The sequence below is a fragment of the Armigeres subalbatus genome, chromosome 3, assembly GCF_024139115.2.
Source record: "Armigeres subalbatus isolate Guangzhou_Male chromosome 3, GZ_Asu_2, whole genome shotgun sequence".
NCBI classification, from domain to species: Eukaryota; Metazoa; Arthropoda; class Insecta; order Diptera; family Culicidae; genus Armigeres; species Armigeres subalbatus.
This window is the reverse complement of record NC_085141.1, coordinates 86,165,970-86,188,717: the sequence shown is the minus strand read 5'-3', so window position 1 is coordinate 86,188,717 and position 22,748 is coordinate 86,165,970. Positions and strand designations below refer to the sequence as shown.

General features: G+C 40.7%; 1 protein-coding gene across 1 annotated transcript in view; it reads left to right on the top strand.

Moving 5' to 3' along the window:
• The first annotated feature begins 12,976 nt into the window (after positions 1-12,976).
• Positions 12,977-22,748, top strand: part of LOC134220355 (shematrin-like protein 2) — a 31,849-nt gene continuing 22,077 nt past the window's right edge. The window contains exon 1 of the mRNA XM_062699401.1: positions 12,977-13,194. Within this exon, the coding sequence (XP_062555385.1) occupies positions 13,183-13,194 (12 nt within the window). The 5' untranslated portion in view covers positions 12,977-13,182. The remainder of the gene's footprint in view (positions 13,195-22,748) is intronic.

Below are 22,748 nucleotides of genomic sequence, written 5' to 3'. Positions count from 1 at the left end.
AGCGCTATAAGTTCGTCATACCTCAGGAATGATGGCTAACTTCAGAAAAAAGTTCTGGGAAAATTATTCAACCGAATGCAAATGACATTTTACAACACTGTTCATAACCATAGCATCAGCAACTATATATAGAGACGTTTCCAGTACAAATGGACTAATCGCAATCAAGCTAGGAGCAGCAAGAATTAAAGTAGGCTACGACAGAGTAATCCATAGAATGGACCTAGAGGAGATAAGCAGAAACATAGAGCACATAGAATGGCTAGCCCGCAACCTGAGCACGACAGACCATCTGAGGGACACCTTAAATTTCAAACTCACGTCAGCATACACAAAACTAAGAAATTTGTTACCCAAGCGACACAAACGAGGACTGATCAACGGACTAGGAAAAATAGTTAAATTCATAGCAGGAAATCCAGACCAAGAAGACCTTGACTTAATTAACAATAACCTTGTCTCTTTAGAAAAAGCCGAAAATCATATTATTCAAAATCAAAATAGGCAGGTCAAAATAAACTTAGGAATTCAGAACACAGTGAACATGATTTCAGACACTGTTAGTAAAATTAAAGTACAGATGTTTAGTAACATCAATCGTTTAAACGAAGAGATTGAGATAGTTAACCTAATTCTTGGAGAACAAATAACATTTGCCAAATCAAATTTGTTAAACGTAAATATTCTGACAGCAAAAGAAAAGCAATACATTTATAAAAGTGTAACAGACCAAAATATAAGCGTTAATTTTGAGAACGAAATTACTGAATTTGTACATTGCATTGTAACGGTCAAAGATAATCTTGTCTTTATTATTGTGAAGATACCAATTGTAGATCCAAAGGAATTCGACCTACTCCAGCTGGAGGCCATCGACATCAATGGAAGCAGAATCGACACCAACGTGCGTCACTTTGCCAGAAACAGGGATACAATATACGAACAACTCAATCCGTGTGTCCTATGCGAAAGCTCTCACCCGCTACATGATAACTGCATTTTCAACATCATCTCAAACCAGAAAGCAAAGTGCTCAACCGTGAAAACCCAAAGTCAAACAAGGGTGAGCGAAATCAAACCCGGAATCATACTAGTGGATACCAACACAGCAATCGAAATTCTCGACTCATGTGCAGACAACAGAATGATATCACCATTGTAGAAACAGAAAATTGCACAGTAAAGATTTCGAACTTTACATTCAAAACAAGCGAAAGCATCATTCATAGACCAACCGGACTATTTCATACCACTTTTGGGAAACAAGGTAGAAATCGACAAACATAAGCCCAACATCGATGAAATACATCAGCTGAATATCAAAAACGTAGAAGAACTCAAGGAAGTTAAACTTCGTTTAACGCACAACAACGCAATAGGAGGAGTTATCATCACCTCGTTCGGCGTGTTACTCTTAATTCTGTTCTATCTCCACAGGCGTAGAAATACCATACAAAATCTCGTTATTTCCAAACTTCCCCAAACTATTATGGAAGTTAATTTACATGCTCTCGAAGCAACCAAGGGAACAACTTCGGACCCCACAACAGAAAATTCGGAGCATCCCACAAATGAGAGAGAAGGTACTCCAGAACCGGAAGTCAATCGAGGACGCTTGACACTTGTAGGGGGAGACGTTACGCGAGAGCCACCCTGGTAACCAGCACGGTCAGCAGAACCACCCGTGACAACGAGTCAACTACCATTCCATAGCGATCGACTGCCGCGATCGATGAACCACAGAAGTGGCGAGTCAGGAAAAGCCAACGTAGCAACAACAAGGAAACCAACACCTGGGGCCTGTAGCATAATCGAAATGTTACTAATAATATTAGTAGAGTAGCTTGTAACTTGTAGTTTTCTGTTGCATAATAATTCTACAAGTATTAATTTACAAGTCTAATATTACAAGTAAAGCGCACTAATAATATTAGCAGAATTTACAAGTAACTGTTGCATAAAGAAAATACAAGTACAAATTATTAGCGTTGGCTTGTAGTTTCTTTTACAAGTATGAATGGTCTTGTAATTTAATTTACAAGTAGCTTTTATTTTAATATTTCAGCTGTGCAAAGTAAATATACATCGTTTTATTGTTTTTAACGACTTAACAAAGAAATAAACTTTTATTCAAAGCGGTTTACGGTGAAATACTATGCACTAAGAATAAATTTCTCATTCCAATACAAAACTGAGAATTATGATTTATTTTTTGGATAACTCTGATAGAGGAACCACAAATGCTGACATCAAGTATTCAAATGGTGCGGCATCAACTTTTCAAAAGTCGGTTGTTTTCGCTTAAAACCGTACTTTGGCCCAATAACACAAATTTGTGTAAAAGGACTCTTCTAACACGTAATTTACCAATCCACGTAAAAACATATTACCCAAAGCAGAGTTTAGTAACTTTAGTTTACCTTAAGATGACTATATTTAACTCGAATGTGGGTTGTTGTACTTAACAATCTTGGGATTTGCCATGCATGTCCAATCATGAAAGAAACAACTACTTGAATTTTAAATAAAATTGGAAGCGAATTTATCATCAGTAAGTATTTTGAACTTAAATTTTGAGATGATTTATCTGTTAAGAAATCGCCTGAATTCCATAATAATTTCAATTATTGGACTAAAGTCCAGCAAAACACGTAAATTGAGATCCGCTTCAGGAACACGCGTCTAACTAGTCTAGCGAAATTAGATTTTTCATGGAAGATACGTTCGAGTAAAGTACAAATCGCCCAAATTAAAACCCATGTCAATCCCAAAATCCCCCTATAAAAACCACGTAAATATCACTCCAGTGTGCAATACTTTTTCTTTGTAAAAAATGCCAATACCACGAAACCGGATTTAACCACGGAATCAATAAATTAAAGAGAGAACTATAATAAATTCGTGTTCCGTGTATACCTATCCCAGTATTCTATGCACAAACTTGCAAAAAAAAACATAAAGAAATCATTTATCGCCGCATTGACAGTGAACTGTCGGATGAATTTTGACAGGTAAATGAACCTGACAGACTTGTAATTTCAACCTCACTAATAATACAAGTACTAATATTATTAGTTGGCGAATCACTTTTATGCAACACAAATTACAAGTACTTGTAATTTTTCGACTTGTAACTTGTAACTTGTAGCTAATATTATTAGTCTGATTATACTATAGGGCCCTGGCCGACGGAACGCACCAACGGGGACAACGCACCGAACGATGTCAACCAAAATGCTGACTGTTTAGAATTAATTAATAAAAGGTTCAGTGATAGGAATCCTACTTTAGTCTTTAATGTGCAGTGTAACTTTACAGATAGAAATAAATTATATTTTTTTATCGATGTGAGAGAAACATCTAATAATTTGTATATAGATTGAAACGAATGGCATAATGCTTGGATACACAATGCATGAGACCCTACACGTAAAATGCAAATGAATTCTGTCAACTACCTTCAATATCTTCCCTGTACAATAGTGTTCATTCCTCTACAATGAAAACAGAAATAATCTGCACAATTTATTCTCGCATACTAATAGTATACTTTATTTTGAACATAAAAAATGGTGGCTATAAACACGAAGTATCATTTTGCGGAAAACGTGTTATGGATGACGTTTCAGCTAATATGAATTCATTAAAAAATGGCATTACCAGTGACCTTAAAAAGCCGAAGTTGCAATTCCCTCTGAAGAATCAAGCCGAATTGAACGTTGTTGAGGCACATTTCAGCGAGCACGAAGAAGACTTGCGTTTGGTGGTTAATGCGTTTACTGGACGCAAAATCTTCGATGTGTATAAATATTTCTGCGAACAGATTCTTTTTAATGTGGACTATCACAATTAGACAGGCAGCAAAGCTCACAATGCTGCAGATATGAGGAAGCCCAAAAACGCATTGCAGCTGTAAATTTTTCAATTGCTATTAGGTAAGAATTAAAGTTCATTTTTCTTTTAGGTGGAAGGACCATTTGGCTGGCACCCTTTAGTTTTACAGTCTTGGAAAAAACAGATTAATCTACCTAGCGGTGACAATGTCTTTCTCGATTCAATCCCTTGGTTTTGCCTAAGTATGATACACATAATAAATAATTGCCTATATTACGGCTCTTGCAAAAGCGGTAAGGCAAATCAACCAACCAATCCGAATAATGCTGTTTTATTTTTTGGTATTTTACCTCTTATGCAAGGCTAGTTCATAACAGAGTATGGTTTCAATAACAGAATTAAGTATTATTGAGTAAATTTCTCCTGCTTGGGCAACGCTACGATGCTGAATCCACGGTCTTTCAGCACATCAGCGAGTCTGCGTGTGCTCTCGATTTATAATTCCACGAGCCGAGTTTCCAATCCCTAATCCCTTTTTGTCGCTGTGGTCTTCACCAACCTTTCCTATCCATATTCTCTCGATGATTATTCGTTGCTTAGTTTTTTAAGGCTGGCTTGCAGGACCTAATACAATCCCCCTGTCCTCCTGAATTTCCGGAGGATCATAGTGCATAGTTTCACTCAGAGTCCATCGCTTGCACTCGGACGCTGATCAGCCAGTGAAACAGACGCTGTTGTGAGCCGTACCTCATTGGTAAACAGGCACTCGGTGGGTTTGGATTGGGCTAGTGCGCTTTAGGCGGCACACGGTCGCTTTGGTAGGGCCTGCTTGTGGATACATGTTTAACAGAGCAAGCCCCACAATTCTCAGTGGTCACACCCCAATATCTAGCAATTGAATTGACCAACCGAAGAAAATTCAATTTCTTTGATAAATGTTTTCCATGTCTAACGGTATCAGACGTTTCCTTTTTTAATCCGTCCCCCGGACTTGCGCTGATTGTTGCAATTTCGCTAATTTATTTTCGAAAGAATCCACTAATTCGATTGCATTGGAACGTCGAGCACCGACAACTTCGAGTGCCTCGATTCGCATATCAATCCGCAGAAAGAATCCAATCAGTGCGGGATTGCTAATTGGATGCAATTAGATTGAAGTTTGGCTTAGGATTTCTTCGCCTTGATGATTTTGTCTATCTGGCAGGGGGCCAGGATAAAATATCCAAGATAAGGCATCTCAACGATTATGGTGCATCTGCTGTCGTTCGTCGGTTGAGAAGCCATTGTCTAGATCTCGTAGCCATGATTTATTACCTCGCGGTTGCTATCTGTGGAGACACATTCCGCTTTCTCTCCGCACAGTTCAATGGCGGTGTAGAACGATGGTAACGAAACTGGTGCAATCATTCGTTCATTAGATTGCGTTTTCCGGAAGTTTTATGCTTTTCTGCCTCAGGCACAAGCCGGTGAAGTGGAGCGCGTATGATAGCCGCCATTGTCTTTTGAATGAAATTTCCGCCAAGCAAACGAGATGATTGCAGATGCTTTCGATTGATGCATTCAGTTCTGTTATAACGAGATTTAATCACAAAGATTTATTGGCGATCAGGTTTAATTTGAGCGCGTTTTCGGGAGCTGGGGAATGCTATCGAACGAAAGGATTGAAATTTTTAAAAATGCAATTCAAATGAAAACTCTGATTAATAATCCACTTAACGGTGATTATGCCAATACTTTCATTTTGGGTAATAGATAATATTTTAATTACAAAACAGCTCAGTTAAGAAGAGATATGTTTCTTCTTAAAAAGTGCAATTTTATAATGTATAGCACAACATTATCAAATAGGGTAACAAGGGCAACAATGGAAAGCTATTTCTCGATAGGTGCTTTGTTTTGTAGTTATCTCAATGAACAGCATTGTTGATTTTCCATTGTTTTCATCTTCACTTTCAATGAGACCGCGAAGCATAGTCCAATTTGTTCATGAATATCTTTCATATCTGCTAGTCATACCGACTAGCCATAGTTAACCATAGCTTTACACGTCGCGATGGCATTTCATTAGCAGTAGATCTTCGCGTGCAGGCAAATCGAACAATTTTCATCATGTCGATCTCTGAAGTATAGAACAACGTAGATAGGGTGGGTGATGACATTTTCCTTTATGGTTCACATAATTGCGGTGCGGTTATCGACATTTCTATGCATACTCAGAAGCGTGCCTATAGCAGAACGACAACGAACACACCATGAAGTGTATCTCTACGCATGTTATTTATTGTTAATTAATTCGGATTGCAGCCTGATTTGCCCTAAGCATTTTGATACCACGAAGGCATATTATATTATCATAGAATATAGATTCAGATACATAGATGAGCCAATATATAGTGTGTGTGACGAAATATTTTGAAAATTTACATCAGCTAGTCAAATATCCAGTGTAGCCAGATATATCTAAAACTTGATCTCCAATAACAAGACATTTTTGTTTGAAATTCACAGCAAAAATCGTCACGTGCCCTGTATTTTTGATATCAGGGTTGTTACCGTAATCAACGATTAACGCCGTGTCATTAATCTGTTGATGTTTACTTCAACGGTAAACGATGTTCTGTTGATCATTACAAAACCACATAAAACGTAAATCAACGGTAACCCTAACGCTTTCCATTGATTTAACGTTAAAGGCTTGGCTTGAAACTAGAATTTCCTTAATCGTCAACCAAGGATGTTAACAATCATTCAGTATTTTGCGTTCGATCATTTAGTAGTTTGTCAATAACACATTTCAGAAGCTGAATTTCAAAATATACAAAAACAATGTTGTGAAAACTCATATGTGAATATGTACGTTATGTGGAAGATATTGATTTGGAAAATGTATTGGAGGTAACCACTTTCCCTTCGATGGGACTCGAACCCATGACTCTACAGTACGCTAGACTGGTGCTTTAACCAGCTAAGCTACGAAGGACCTCCGTCGGCCTTCGCAACCTAGTGGCTACTGAACGAGTTACACATCCTCACTTGATCAGTACAGTTGCTGATGAAGAATGTGTACAGCCGCCAGACATTCTAAATACTCACGCTCCTCTAATGTGGACGTGTACTATACACATGTGGAAGTGTTGGCTTGTGAAATGGATTGCGAGTGATTTGACTATGCGTCCAATTTGGGAATCTCGAGCTCGTTCAGTAGCCACTAGGTTGCGAAGGCCGACGGAGGTCCTTCGTAGCTTAGTTGGTTAAAGCACCAGTCTAGCGTACTGTAGGGTCATGGGTTCGAGTCCCATCGAAGGGAAAGTGGTTACCTCCAATACATTTTCCAAATCAATATCTTCCACATAACGTACATATTCACATATGAGTTTTCACAACATTGTTTTTGTTATTGATACACAATCGGTTTTTGGAGTGCTGTCAAAAATCGAATTTCAAAATATTCGGAGGAAATTGATACTTCTCCATGTATTTGGTTTGATAAAAGTAGAAAGGTTCAATCTGGTTTTTTGAACATTTTTCCTTCAAAATACGTAGATTTTTCGACTTGCTGTGTGTATTCATGAACGAGCTTTGTTCTGGAACTCGACATTGTATGCAGTCTTATAGAGATCGTAGTGTGCCTTGCTTCAATGCAGACGTTTTTTACGTGTCATAAATTTTCTCGTGCAGAAATCAAATTTTCGGCTGGTGATTGTGGAATATGCTACACAAATACGAAAAATTCAAGGCGTTATAACTGATTTAGTATTGTCAATTATGTGGGCACGTTTTAGTATAAGTTTATGTAGTGTTTAGTGACTTGTGAGCAGTGAAGAGTAACCTGAAACAAGTTCAACCACAACTCGATATCAGCGTTTCAACGAGGACCCCGGATATTTTTTTCAGACTAAAGAGCTGAGCAGAATAGTAATAGTAAAACTGTCAAAACGCACGCAAACGTATCCATTCTGCTCAGCTCTTAAGGCTGAAGTGGCCGGTGCGGTATATAAGAGTCTTCTCCATTCGGCTCGGTCCATGGCTACACGTCGCCAACCACGCAGTCTACGGAGGGTCCGAAAGTCATCTTCCACCTGATCGATCCACCTTGCCCGCTGCGCACCTCGCCTTCTTGTGCCCGTCGGATCGTTGTCGAGAACCATTTTAATCGGGTAACTGTCCGACATTCTGGCTACGCGCCCGACCCACCGCAGTCGTCCGCTTTTTGCGATGAGAAAACGTGCCACGAGGACTCCGGAATTGATCAGTTGGAAGGTCTGTGAAGTACTCGGATTTCGGAGCTTGGGACGCGATATCGGTACCCACATATTCAGGCTGAACCGCTGGAACTGTACGTAATAACAATAGAAACACCGAAGTTTGATACAATCAGAGATTTAACTAGTAGTATGAATTACTACTTGGGTAAGATCGTTTTATTTATACACAACAGAGATTTTACCAGTTCAAAGCTTTAACACTCGAACACGTTGTACTTTATATAACTCAAATGAAAAAAAAAACTTCGCTCGCGGTACACATTACGAACGAGCCGGCGGGAGCGTTCTAGAAAATTTCATAAACTCTAAATATTTAGTCCGGCGTTTGAATAATTCTTAATTTGAAAAATCCAAGAACAATGTTTGCAAATAGTTTTCAAGAAATACTTTCATTGTTTTACTTTCATATTTGTTTTCGATTCTTCTGGAGCATAATATAGAACATCTGAATTTGAACTCGGCCTTGCTCGGAGTCGGTAGGAATGGAATAAACAGTCGTGGTTCAAATGTCTAAGCTAAAGTGCCAAACTCAGATCCATTTCATAGCAGTAATAAGAGTTTGTATGAACAATATGACACATATATCTTTAATTTTTTCACGATTTTTCTACTTTTCTACTTTCTCTATTTCATGAAAAAAATATAATTTTCAGGTTCTCGCTTATTACCATGGGCATGACTTAATAATTTCAACAGGAAACAAAAAGGGGGAAGGGGCATTTATTTTGTGTGTTTCGTTTCAGAGAGCGAACAATAGTGCTTAAACCTAGGTTAATTAGCCAAGGCAAGTTTAATAGTTTCGCCCTATCCCAGGGGCGAATGGAGTGACATAAATGTCTTAGCATGACTCCGTGACATCTATGAGGGCGTCGGTGATTCGCTGGGCCCTCATTAAGTAGATGTCATATCATCATTTCCTTCTTTTCCTTAGTAACGGAGAAGATGGGCGTGGCCGGCAATGGTAGTTTTTATGCTTTATCCTTTTGGAACCCCAACTGGGTTGCTATTAAACCCCAAATAGTAATCCATAAGCAATTGGGGTAAGAAAGTTAAAGAATATACATGACAGCTATCAGTATGCAATCTACGAAATACTCCGTTACAACGCAACGCAACATTGTATGCAGTCTTATAATTAGGGGAGACTTGGTCCCCTTTTAATGATATCTACTCAATGAATACTCTTTACTCTTTTTTATAGATTTGTCAAATCTACGAAAAAATATACATCTGAAATTTTTGTATGAATAACTAATGAGGGATCCAATCTCCCCATATTGAGTTAACAATTCAAATCCCAATCTCTTGAAATTGTAAAGTAATTTTGACATTTTTATCAGTATAGAGCATTTTGTATATGTATGGCTTTGTGAAACAATCATAGCATTTGGTCAATTTTATGAGAAGGTATTCAAATTTTTCGTGGCCACTAACAATTTTTTTTTGTTAAATATCTTGGCTGTGCATATGCACAGCACATGTTTCGAAATGGACAAATTGATATGAAATTTGCAAAAAGAATCCACGTGTCTTGGAGGGACTCGAACCCTCAACCTCGTACTCTCTAGATAGGCGTGATAACCCCTACATAACAAGACCACTTAAAGGTCACGTTTGCGGAAAAGCCATCAGAATCCGAGTACCAACCTCCACCGCGGTTAGCTCTTCTTTGCAAGCTCTAGAGAGTAGGAGGTTGAGGGTTCGAGTCCCTCCAAGACACGTAGATTCTTTTTCGCAAATTTCATATCAATTTGTCCATTTCGAAACATGTGCTGTGCATATGCATCGCCAAAATATTTAACAAAAAAATGGTTTTCGTACGGCCGAGTTGTCGAATAATATGCAATTAACTGCACTAAAAAACGATAAAGGATAAAACAAGGGGATCAAGTCTCCTCACCTTCCCCTACTGTATGCGATATTCACGATTTTGTGTGAGTTATTTTGCTATTCATTGCAACTTACTCTGTGATGGGGAATGGTCGTTTGACCGAAACCCATTTGTCCGAAAGCCATCTGGTCGAATGCCACTAGGCCGAAAGTTGTTTGACCGAATATACCATTTGCCGAAAGTCATTTGGTCGAAAGGGTCGTTTGGCCGAAAGGGTCATTTCGCCGAAAGGGTCATTAGGCCGAAAGGCTCATTTGGCCGAAAGGGTCATTTGGCCGAAAGGTTCATTTGGCCGAAAGGGTCATAAGGCCGAAAGGGTCATTAGGCTGAAAGGGTCATTTGGCCGAAAAAGACATTAGGCTGAATAGGTCATTTGGCCGAATAGGCCATTTGAAAAGTGAGAAATTGAGAATAAGAAGAGAGAAGTCTCACCTCATTTCTCACTTCTCACTGTGAAAAAATGCGCGAAGTGAGTTCGTGCTTCCCTCTTTTGAAAGCGAAAACTGAAAAATGAGGAGTGAGACGTGCTACTTCTCACTCCTCATTTTTCACTTCTCGCTGTCAAAAGTGAGAAGCGCAAAGTGAGTAGTGAGCCGTCATTCCTAAATTCTCACTTTTCAAATGACCTGTTCGGCCAAATGACCCTTTCGGCCAAATGACCCTTTCGGCCAAATGACCGTTCCGGCCTAATGACCCTTTCGGCCTAATCACCTTTGCGGCCGAACGACCCTTTCGGACAAACTAACCTTTCGGACAGATGGGTTTCGGCCTAATGGCCTTGTGGGCGGAACCGAGCGCGACAAGGCCCGCCTGGGAAGCAGTGTTACGATAACAATGTTTGTCGCGAAATACGAAAGCGCATCATCTGTAGAATGTAGCTAAAGCCGGAAGGGTACGATGGGCAGGGCATGTTGCAACAATGCCGAACAGCAGCCCTGCAAAGATGGTGTTCGCTTCCGACTCAGCAGGTACGAGACGGCGTGGAGCATAGCGAGCGAGGTGGGCTGACCAGATACAAAACGACTTAATGAGCGTGGGGTGCATTCGAGGATGGAGAGATGCGGTCTCGAACCGTGTATTGTGGCGTCAAGTTGTAATGAAGAAGGAATGAAGAATTATGGTATGAAAAACTGAACAATCTTATTAGTTACAGGGCCAATTAATATCGAACCAGACTCCAAAGTCCAAAGGTCTATGATGAGGATATTTTAAATAATACAAACAGCATGCAACATTCCTGCTTCCGATCGCGATTCCGACCACTTCAAGTTTGGATTTTATTGACCTAACGAAGTACAAAAATGCCCTTCATAGACTGACAGACTCATTCTGAAGTTGAATTTTCTTGATCTGGAATCCGATAGCGATTTTGCTACAGAGTTGTATTTTATTGTCCCAACCATCTGGAAATCGTAAATGATTTGTCAAGATTTTCAAATCCTCCTCACCTCCAGAAACAGCCGTTATGAACAATATGAGCTGAAAGGAATCATAAACAAAGAACTTCTAGCCTGTTCTGGATGTTTATATAGTTGCCATACATAAATTGGAAAATGTCCACGACTCTGCAAAGTTCCTTACATATTTTTCCGTATTTAGCAAATAGTAATATTGCTTACTATTTGAGGCATCCATTAATCTTTTTAATTTTACTTTCAAGTGGGACTCAAAATGTTGAAAATGTCCCACTTAAGACGATTTTATCTTAGTGCTTGTTGATTCATCTCTAGGCACTTTCATGCTCACGTTCCGAAACGTGGGTTGGACAGAAAAAATTTTAACAAATAAGGTAAATGACAGATTTGGCACTTGCTTTTGGAAATTGTCTGCGATTTATAAAACAAACATTTCGTTTCTATAAGTCACTACGAATGTTCTGCAAATTATATTAAATTTATTTTTAAAAATCTATTGGTGTCTCGCTGAACATTCGTCATAGACGAGTTTATTTAACTGTCGGTTCTTCTTCTTCTTCTTATTGGCATTACATCCCCACACTGGGACAGAGCCGCCTCGCAGCTTAATGTTCATTGAAAACACTTCCACAGTTATTAACTGCGAGGTTTCTAAGCCAAGCTACCATTTTTGCATTCGTATATCATGAGGCTAACACGATGATGATGATACTTTTATGCCCAGGGAAGTCGAGACAATTTCCAATCCGAAAATTGCCTAGAGCGGCTCCGGGAATCGAACCCAGCCACCCTCAGCATGGTCTTGCTTTGTAGCTGTGCGTCTTACCGCACGGCTAAGGAGGGCCCCAACTTCAAAAGTTCTATGATTCTTTTTTGTCTATCAGGAATTGTGATGCACTTTTAGATAATGGTCAATGCGTAGGACATCTCCTACGTAGGACACATAAAATGTTCTAGAGCAGGCAATTGCTTGATTGGCGGATATTAACATTTTCCTCCACAGAATAGTTAAGGAATAGTGAGAAGCTATAGGCGTGATTGCAGCGACTCGATTTTTCGTGATTAATTAAACAGCGGGACCTATACTGCGAAATAATGCTTAATTTAATGCTAAATGCTAATCTCGTTGTCATTGAGCTTTGATTCATCTCTCCATAGCGATGGAATTGGAATCACGCAAACACCTAAAAAGTGTTGAACATGCTTCACCAAACTATCCTCATGTTAGAACTTATCACGCCATGTCTATCTCGGTCCCAACATGCACAAATCAGCTCATATTGTTAAGCCGATTGTTTACCGAGCACGAGATGAGCTGCAGGTCGCTCTCCGGCCCACCAAAGCAGCACACGCGAACCCCATGCAAGATAACGGCTCGCTTCCAGATTTGCACGTGGCGGCTGAGTGGGTGTGAATTATTTTTTGCGTAACGCGCGCCCCCCAATCAGCCCGACAGCAAACGACGACGGTGCTATTCGACTGGGTTCTAACTTAATGGACCCCACTCTTGCATTCTGGCCGATTAATGAGCGGCAATAGGCGATATAAGACAACCGTCACCCGCCCAACAATAGTTTATTCCTCCGCCACGGCTTCCAACCTGTAGAAGTCTGCCCCCCGATCCGCTTCGGTAGCTCCAGCTCGAGAGCAGTTCGACGGCTAGTGATTAAAAGTTGCTCCGGGAGTGTTTTCACGTCCAGCAAAGTCGCAAGTTCCTGGCGTTCGTTCGATCGTGCCGTGTCAAGTGCAGCAGCGAGTTAATTAATTCCGCCCGACAATGAAAGTGCTGGTGAGTGAAAATTATTCCCGTTTGTGTGTGTTTTTTTGTTTTGCTCGTGCGACTTGAGGAACGTTACGGGATCGGCACCAGAACTGCAGTGGGTTCCGGCTTCCTGGAAGAATTCAAGTGAAGCGAGCGAAATGCGCCTGCTGCGGGGGTGCAGTAAGGGCTGCTAGTTTGTCGATAATGCACAATCACTTTTCACTGGACATATTTATGAATGCATGCTGAAAGGGAAATTGAAGTTTAAAGTTTACATCAGATGGTTCGAGCGAGTTAAGCAACATACCTGACTTAGAATGTGAATTAAACAAAATAATGTATTTTATAGAGTTAGACGTTTCCTTGCCAAATCTAAATTTAACATAAGTGTGGAGTTTCTCTTCAACCAGCAAAGTTTCACAGTTACTATCATTTTGATTGATGAAGAAACTTGGCTTGAAGGGAGTGACATGTTTAAGTGAATCGCAGCAAAATCCAATTAATGAATTTGTTCAACGGTTTTAGAGACAAGGACATTTAACAAAGAAGAATCAAACAACAGTGGAAACAATATTTGATTTTTACAGCGTGGAAATACAATTTATTTCGAATGAATTTATTGTCTTCTGTTTGGAATTTATGTCATAAAAATAGAAGGATAGCGCCAAAAGACGCACTCGGTGGTCCAATGACTACCGCTTCTGCCTTATTAGCAGGAGGTGGTGGGTTTAATTCCAGGCTAGTCCTCATTTGAAAAAATATACCACTTTTTTTTCAACACTTCCTGTTTTGAGAAGTATGTCTAACTTCTGTGCTTAGTGCTGAAACCTACTCTTGCTAGCGTTTCGGAAAAAGCGATTGGAAAAAGAGGGAATAATCATGATGAAAGCTGAAAATCATCAGTGTCGTTACTTCTGATTGCTTGAGCTTGAGCTTGAGCTTGATTGACTGCTCGTAGTTGCTACTCCATTATGACCAGATCAGCTGTTCTTGCACAGGGAACCAACAGATGTTTGCTTGGGACTAGCACACATCTTCAATGTACAAGTACTGGTGATCTCATTTGTAAGGTCATACTGGCGCCTGCCACGTCAGAATGCAAGTCAATGTAGGGAAGGGGAGGAAATGATGATGCAATCACTCGCCCACTGCAAGCCGAATATACCTCTGCACTTGCCACGAGTTCATGCGGAATTTGTTGGAATTTCTGGGTTAGGTTGGAGAGGCAGAGGTCCGTCTTGGTTAACGAGCTGCCAATGTGATAGATAGGAGAAGGTAACTGATGGAAATTCTAATTGGATGTAGGAAACGAGCTTCATAAGTTCATTTCCGATTCTAGCAGATTACTGTTAGAATACTCAAGTTGAAGGTATAGGAATAGTAATGGAAACGGTATGGAAGTCCATTTCCAGTTCTAGCGATTGCTAGAACATGAGAAATAAAGAGAAAGATACAAAGTAGGAGAATGGAACGGACCTGGGATTGAACCCACGACCTCCTGCGTATGAGGCAGAAGCAGTAGCCATATGACTACCAAGCCCGCTCAGTGTCGTTACTTCTGATTGCGTAGAAATACTTTTCAGGACCAATAATAGACGAATGAAAAATCTGCTCACAAAAAAATTAAAAAGGATGTGTGTTAAAATAGGGTGCAAAGAACTGCTATATATTAAATTTTATTCAAAGTTCCATAAAAATAACGATTATTTCGAAAATCAAAAGTTGCCTACAATTTTTCAATACCACAGAAAAAGAAAAAATAATCTAATCCAAATTAATTTTAAATTATTTCACAAATTATTTTCAATGTGGCATTTTAGTATTGTATTGTTTTTGTTTTGTTTTGGAAAAAAAAATATTTTCCTCATGGCGATTAAGAACAATAGCAATGGGGAAAACGGATTTTTTCATAGCGCATAGAAAAATCTCAAAAGTTTATTGAAATTTGGAATAACTTTTTGAATCTTTTATATTTGGCTATGATATCATGCGGCGTTTCATTTCTTTCGTATCTGCAAACCACGGCCGCTCCGGAGGCATGAAGTTTTTTTTTTCGCTTCTGAAAAAACTTGCTGTAGGTATTATTCATCACAAGTGAGCTTGAATAGAAAGAATAACTCAGTTTGTGTGATCCCTCGTGGCGAGCATCGACGTCGCCGGTGGAGCAAGAACAAGAGAAGGAATAATTTCTCATTGTTTTTTTATCTCTATTAAAGAACTTTCAGGCTTACGTGAGTTAAATTCCAAATGGAATTAGTTCTGCAAGTTGAAAGCCAGCTTCTGCTGGGCAAGTACAGCTTGATTTTCAACCACCGTAACGAAATAATGATAACGGAAAGAGGATGACTTTGGGAGTTTTTTAGTCTTTTTTTGCAACTGGTTTTGATCATCCCTGCTATCAATTTTCCTGTTTTTTCCTAGCAGCGATGAAAATATTCCTAAAATAAACTAATAAGTACTTTGGTAAGGCGTTGTGCAACTATAGGGAAAACATCTACAGCGATGAATAGCATAATGACGGTTTCGTACAATTTGTTCAATAAATTCTGAATTATCTCTCCTCCTTCTCCTACAAGATAGTCAAATCATATCCGATTGCTAAATTTAGACAGAATTCTTCAGCTCCACATCAGCTGGAACGAACTGTACCAATACAGAAAACCCAGAATAATTCACCGAGCGGTGATAGTGGCTTTCTCGTGTGTTATAAAATATGATAAGAAAAACACATAAGAGAGGATAAAGTAGCACTTTCGGGAGATAGATACAATTATGATCACTAATTCACGTTTATTTGCATTCATTTGAATGCATTGCAGTAGCTCTTGAACAAAAATCGATTTTGACTATATTTTTCCTAGGGGTAACTTTGGAAAAAAAAGAAAAAAATGTTCTGAAAACTCAGATGTGAATATCTAAATTATGTGGAAGATTTTGATTTGAAAAATGTATTTGAGGTAACCACTTTCCCTTCGATGGGAATGGAACCCACGACCCTCAGTATGCTAGACTGGTGCTTTAACCAACTACGAAGGACCTCCGTCGGCCTTCGCAACTTAGCGGCTACCGAATGAGCTCAAGATTCCCAAATTGGACGCATAGTCAAATTACTCATAATCCATTCGTCAAGCCAACCCTCCCAGGGTGAATGGATCTTCGAGTGCAACATTTTGCGAACAAATCGGATAATGATAAGCACCAAAAAGAGGCCTAACATTTTTTGTACATACACACACATGCATACATACACACATACAGACATCACCTCAATTCGTCAAGCTAAGTGGATTGGTATACAACACTATGGGTCTCCTTCTCTTCGTGATTCTATAGCCTCTGTGTATACTAATTTATACGAGAAAAGCAAAAATAAAGGATCGTGTTTTGAAGAAATTTGTTTTAGGAAGAGACAGACATGCTACTTCTATTATTCATTTGTTGCAGCAAGCTTAAACTAGGAATATCAAATCTAACAAAGTTGACCCTGATTGTTTTCACATCAAGAACAACTGTTCCGCTTTCAATTTTCGCTCTCTCATCTTATTGCAAAGAAAAACTTTATTGAAAACCATTTCAACGTTGCTTTTCACTTACATTGTGCGTACCTACTCACCGCTGGATCGAATCACATAAATAAGAAACAAGTCCATCAGCTTTTTCATTGCCTTATTCATGACACGACGAGTATGGAAGCGCAGAAATTGCAGAACCGGAAAAGTTCTGCTCATAAATAACAATCGTCACGAAATAATAAAATGAAACCGAATAACGTTTGTTCAACCCATTTGTATGATCCGAAGTGGAAGCTAAATACATTATTGATGTCAGAACCGGGTTACGGGTTGGTTACTTTATGTAGAAGAACTGCGGCAGCTTAGCACTGATACATACTTGCTATCAACGAGGGCGTTGCTTGTCGCAGTTTTCGATTGCATCCGGTTGCACGTGTTCAAGTCCCTTTTTTCTCTAAACAGACTTCAAGTTACTCTCAGTAAGATCCATCATAACAATAAGGACGCGAACATTGTTTGTTGACCATGGTACCATGACAATGGCATAGAGAGCGAGTCAAAACTATTGTAGCAAAGCCCGATTTTCCCAGCATCTGAACTATGTTTAATTTGGCAAATCTCGCTTATTCGTCATTTCAGGAAACGATGCATTATTTAATAAAGATAATTAACCAGGGAATGCTTAACACTAGAAATCGTGTAAAGATTATTTAAGGTTAGTTTTGTCTGAAATAGTTTTTCAAAAGTTTTTGGCAGTTTCCTCAGACGTATTTTAAAAATATAGTTTAGGGTTTTTCACATATGAGGTCGCAGCAGCAGAACTGACAAATTTTTCCAATATTCACGCAAATGATGGCATCTGAAGAACCAATTAGTGTCTCTCATCAATGGAAGCCGCTCTCAAGTCACAATTTTCTCGCAAGATTCAAACTATTGAGTGGTTGCTGTTAGGGATTGGAATTGATTTTAACCAAATACCCGAATAACGTTTAGCCGAATGACATTTTGCCGAATAACATTTGCGGAAAAAGAAAGGATTGACATGTTTCGTATGGAAAAATGGATCCCGAGAGTTGAAATGTTTCCTTTTTTATCGAGGAGTGGATAGCACGCTTTAAAATCGGGGTTTTGGTTGTGTTTTCGTAGCATAGATGCAGTCTATTTTCTTCTGATTTTCGTTTATGAAACTATCAGTTTGGGCAGTTTGGATCGCACCTATATTTCCTTCCCGTGATGACTCTTATGGCTGTCAGAGCGGAATTTCTAATGTTAGCTAGGAAACAAACTATGGTGGAGGAATACCAGTGTCAGTTCCGTGTTATAAATACATACTAACAGGGTGTATAGACCAATGCAAGATCTTGACTTAACTTAATTATTTGACAGTTCACAGAGCTTGTTCACGGGCTGCGAAATGGTGAGTTGACATCCGGGAAGGGGCGCCTAACATAGCTCTGGTCCTCACAAGTTCCAATACTCACGCTTCCACGGGTCTTCCGATGACAATTGACCGCCAGCTAAGGGTTGCGTACTTAGCTGGTAGTGCAGCCTGGGCACTGTTGTCCTTCTGACATCAGCTAGAGTGAGAGGGTGCGTACTGTGGGGTCTGCCTAGGATGTGGTGGGGTTCGACAGTGGGCTCTGTTGAACTTCTATAAAAACTCAAAGGTGCAGCCCAATCGGGTTGTACGCAAAGGTGACGTAGGACTACATAGCTATTCGAAATGTATGGTATTTGCCATAATAATTTGTGTCGTTTTATTAACATTGAGCAAACTGCTCGGAGGCCAACTGAATCAAGAAGTCGAATAGTTGTTCCCAGTTAGATGGACTTTGAGTGGAATTATCATGACTCATCGGCCGCTGAAGCCAGTCGACTGGCTTTCAGTCGGGGACATCACAATCCTTACTTTGCCACGTACGCTTACATCGCGGGCGAAAACCGAACGTTGCAAATAAATATAGGGTAAGACGGTATAATATGCCCCCCTAAGGCAGCTCCTTGATAACTTTTTACTTTTCAACGCAATTTATGCAAACTTTGTGTTATTTGATAGTCCAGGAACTCGCAAATGCATTGTCCGTGAGTAGTCATATATACATATTACCACAGAGAACAGACATGGAAGCTCGAACAAAATTTATTGCAAAACATGTGTAACCAAACACACCGAACCTCAACGCCATCGACGTCGACATTGCAACTCACAATCTCATTTTGACAACACGATGGCGCTGGTATGCTCTTGCATGCACAACGACACAACGGCTATAGCGCACAGTGGCATTTTTTAATGCCGCTAGCGCTGATCCTGCACGGGATAACGGCGACATTCCAAAGTTATTCCAAAATGAACAGTACAAAGTTATCACAACATGGCGAGTGCAGCTTCAACGTCTGTTCTCTGTGATATTACAGATAACACGTAATAAAGCTTGTTTGAAAAGTCGTGAAAAAATGAATTTTAAAAAGTGCCTGGGCAATACGCCCCACCTCAACCAAAGACGTTTAAAAACCCTTCATTAGTATTTTATCAATCCCATAATAAAAAGGCTACAAATCCTTATGAGTTTGACATTAAAAAACCAACATAGGTCCATTCAAGCAGGTGTGAGTTTCAATATTCTCCATACAATTCGGAAGCAACTGCTGCATGCTCGCTGCGCTTGTGTCCAGTTGGTAAGGGCATATCGTCCTGCCTACACTGGGGCGTTTTGGCCAGTGAAAAATGTTTTCGAAAATCGTTACATTTTTGAAGATGGAAGCAATTTTATATAATATTAACCACTGACAAAAGAAATTTTGATGCCCAACTGAGTGTTCCAGTGCAAGTTTTGCGGACAGTATGCCAGAGTCGCTCCAGAATGTTGAGCAAACAAACATGAAAAGTTTCATCAAAACTGTAACTTTTTGTATTTTACTATTATTTTCATTGTGTAATACAAAAATACTTCCACATTCACATAATATGATGGGTTTACAAATACTGATAGGTACCAACTGATTTTGACCCTTAATTAGTTATAGTTTTCTAGAAATCAAAAGGGGGCGTTTTGGCCAGGTGGGGCGCATTATACCGTCTTACCCTATTTGCGTTTGGTTTCACGCCATTTCTGATTCTGCTTATTTCTCCTTTATTTCGGCCATTTTCAAAAAGGTCCTCCAAAAAGATCTTTATACAAAAGAAGGTTGATCCGGCAATCCGACATGAACTTTCTTCAAAGTGCTAAACTCAATCGTAACTAACAAATTTGATAGCGCAGCGGAGGGAGATGATGCCGTAAATTTGAATGGAGGGGATCACTAACAGCAACCAAGCTACCACGCCAAACCCGATGCCACCGAAGCAATCCATTTTCGCAATTAACTCTTTCTTTCCTTAAAATGTTGGTCCTGGGAAGAACCATTTTTCATTTCTCAATGTTCCTTTCCAACTAACTGACACCACAATTTGTAATAAATTTTCAGTATCGGTACTGGCGGTGCGGGATTGCCACAGTGCTATTTTTATGGTCACCTTTTCTTCATATGAAATTCTGGTTCGTTGAGGTTGAATGATCTGCAGCAACACATCGAGCACCACCATCAATGCGATGGATTTTCTTTGAAAATGTTATTAGCGCCTCCGTGATGCTGTGTCCGCTCCGCTACGATCGCTTTGATGCGTCTGCTATGCGTAAAATCTTGTTCAAACTGAGGATTAGATCCAAACCCGCAAGTGATTGATTTTTGATGTCTGTGCTAGTGATGCATGTACGTGATCCAGTTTACCTATTTCTTAACTTTTTATCAATTATCGATAATAAATAGTTAAAAATCAGTATTTTCAAATAAATACAAAGAAGCGTTGACTCATCCTTGATCGAATGGTCCAAAAAAATTGAAAATCCATCGAAAAACGGCTGAGATATTAAAGTTTAAAGTCTATCATATTTTCGTGACGGTCCCCGATTTTTGCAATCGTAAAGTGTACCCCAATATAGAAAACACAGACGTAGTCCTACGTCAAAAGCTGCATGTGTCCCCAAGCAGGCCCTATCAAAGCGACCGTGTGCCGCTCAAAGCGCACTAGCCTAGTCCTGGTGTTGGGTGGGACTTTAAACAAATTTGACCCGACTGATCGAGCGTCTGTTCACCAAGGAGGTGCGGCTCCAACAGCGTCTGTTCTGGCATCCAGCGGCTGAGTATGAAATGCTATCCCCGGAAGCTATACCTAAGATGGCAGCCCCATCCCGGTGGATAGGGAACCTTGGGCCAACAACCTACTGTTCCCGAAACATCAATTTGTTCGAGAATCCGATAATGAAAGAATACGGACTGATTTTACGGCGACGACTCTTAGCGCGAAACAACGGACACGAATAGGAACATGGAACGTTTTAACCCTAGCCCAGCAGGATAAAGTGGTACAACTTGCCAATGAGGCACGCCGCATGAAGCTTGAGATCCTGGGACTGAGTGAAGTCCGTTGGCCAAACTTTGGAGAACACAGAACGCCGTCGGGACAAGTTCTGCTATACTCTGGTTTACGAGGTGAACACGCTCCCCGGCATCGCGGAGTTGGCTTCCTACTAAGCGCTCAGGCACACTCTGCGCTTATGAAGTGGGAACCTATAAGTGAAAGGATAATCGTTGCCAGATTTAGAACACGGGTCCGAAACCTTACTATAATCCAATGTTATGCGCCAACCGATGCTGCCGATCTGCAAGACAAAGAGAACTTCTGCAGTCAACTCAATGCCGTCGTAGATAGAATTCCGAAGGGTGATATCGGTGGTGACGAAATCGAGGTGGTTGAAGAATTCGTGTACTTGGGCTCACTGGTGACTGCCGATAACGATACCAGCAGAGAAATTCGGAGACGCATAGTGGCTGGAAATCGTTCGTACTTTGGACTCCGCAAGACGCTTCGATCGAATAGAGTTCGCCGCCGTACCAAACTGACAATCTACAAAACGCTCATTAGACCGGTAGTCCTCTACGGACACGAGACCTGGACGATGCTCGTGGAGGACCAACGCGCACTCGGAGTTTTCGAAAGGAAAGTGTTGCGTACCATCTATGGTGGGTTGCAGATGGCGGACGGTACGTGGAGGAGGCGAATGAACCACGAGTTGCATCAGCTGTTGGGAGAACCATCCATCGTTCACACCGCGAAAATCGGAAGACTGCGGTGGGCCGGGCACGTAGCCAGAATGTCGGACAGTAATCCGGTGAAAATGGTTCTCGACAACGATCCGACGGGAACAAGGAGGCGAGGTGCACAGCGGGCAAGGTGGATCGATCAGGTGGAGGACGACTTGCGGACCCTCCGCAGACTGCGTGGTTGGCGAAGTGCAGCCATGAACCGAGCTGAATGGAGAAGTCTTTTATGTGCAGCACAGGCCACTCCGGCCTTAGCCTGATGATAAATAAATAAGGGTGATATCAAGATCTGTTTGGGCGACTTCAATGCGAAGATCGGATCCGACAACTCGAACCATGAGCGCATTATGGGACGCCATGGTCTCGGAGAAATGAGCGAAAACGGAGAGCTGTTCGCAGAATTTTGTGGTAATAACGACATGGTGATCGGGGGATCGCTCTTCCCTCATCGACCGGTGGACCGGTCGACGTGGGTCTCCCGTGACGGCTTTACAGAAAATCAAATCGACCACATCTGCATCAGCCGAAAATGGAAACGGAGCCTTCTTGATGTACGGAATAAACGTAGTGCCGATATCGCGTCTGATCATCACCTCCTCATCGGCGAAATACGCCTGCGCATTGCGCGGATTCGTCGACAGGAGGAAAGAGTTGGACGACGATTCAACACACGCCGACTGGAAGATGCCACGGTGAAACGGTCCTTCGTTGAAGAACTGGAGACGCGTGCTGCAGATATTCCGGAAGGTGGCAGCGTGGAAGACCGCCATCAAGAATGCCTTCATCGCCACCAGCGAGAACAATCTGGGCGAACTACGCACCCAGAGAAAACAATGGATCACCGATGAGACCTGGAGAAAGATAGAGGAGCGAAGAGAAGCCAAAGCCGCGATAGAGCGATCGAAAACCAGAGGAGCCAAAGTC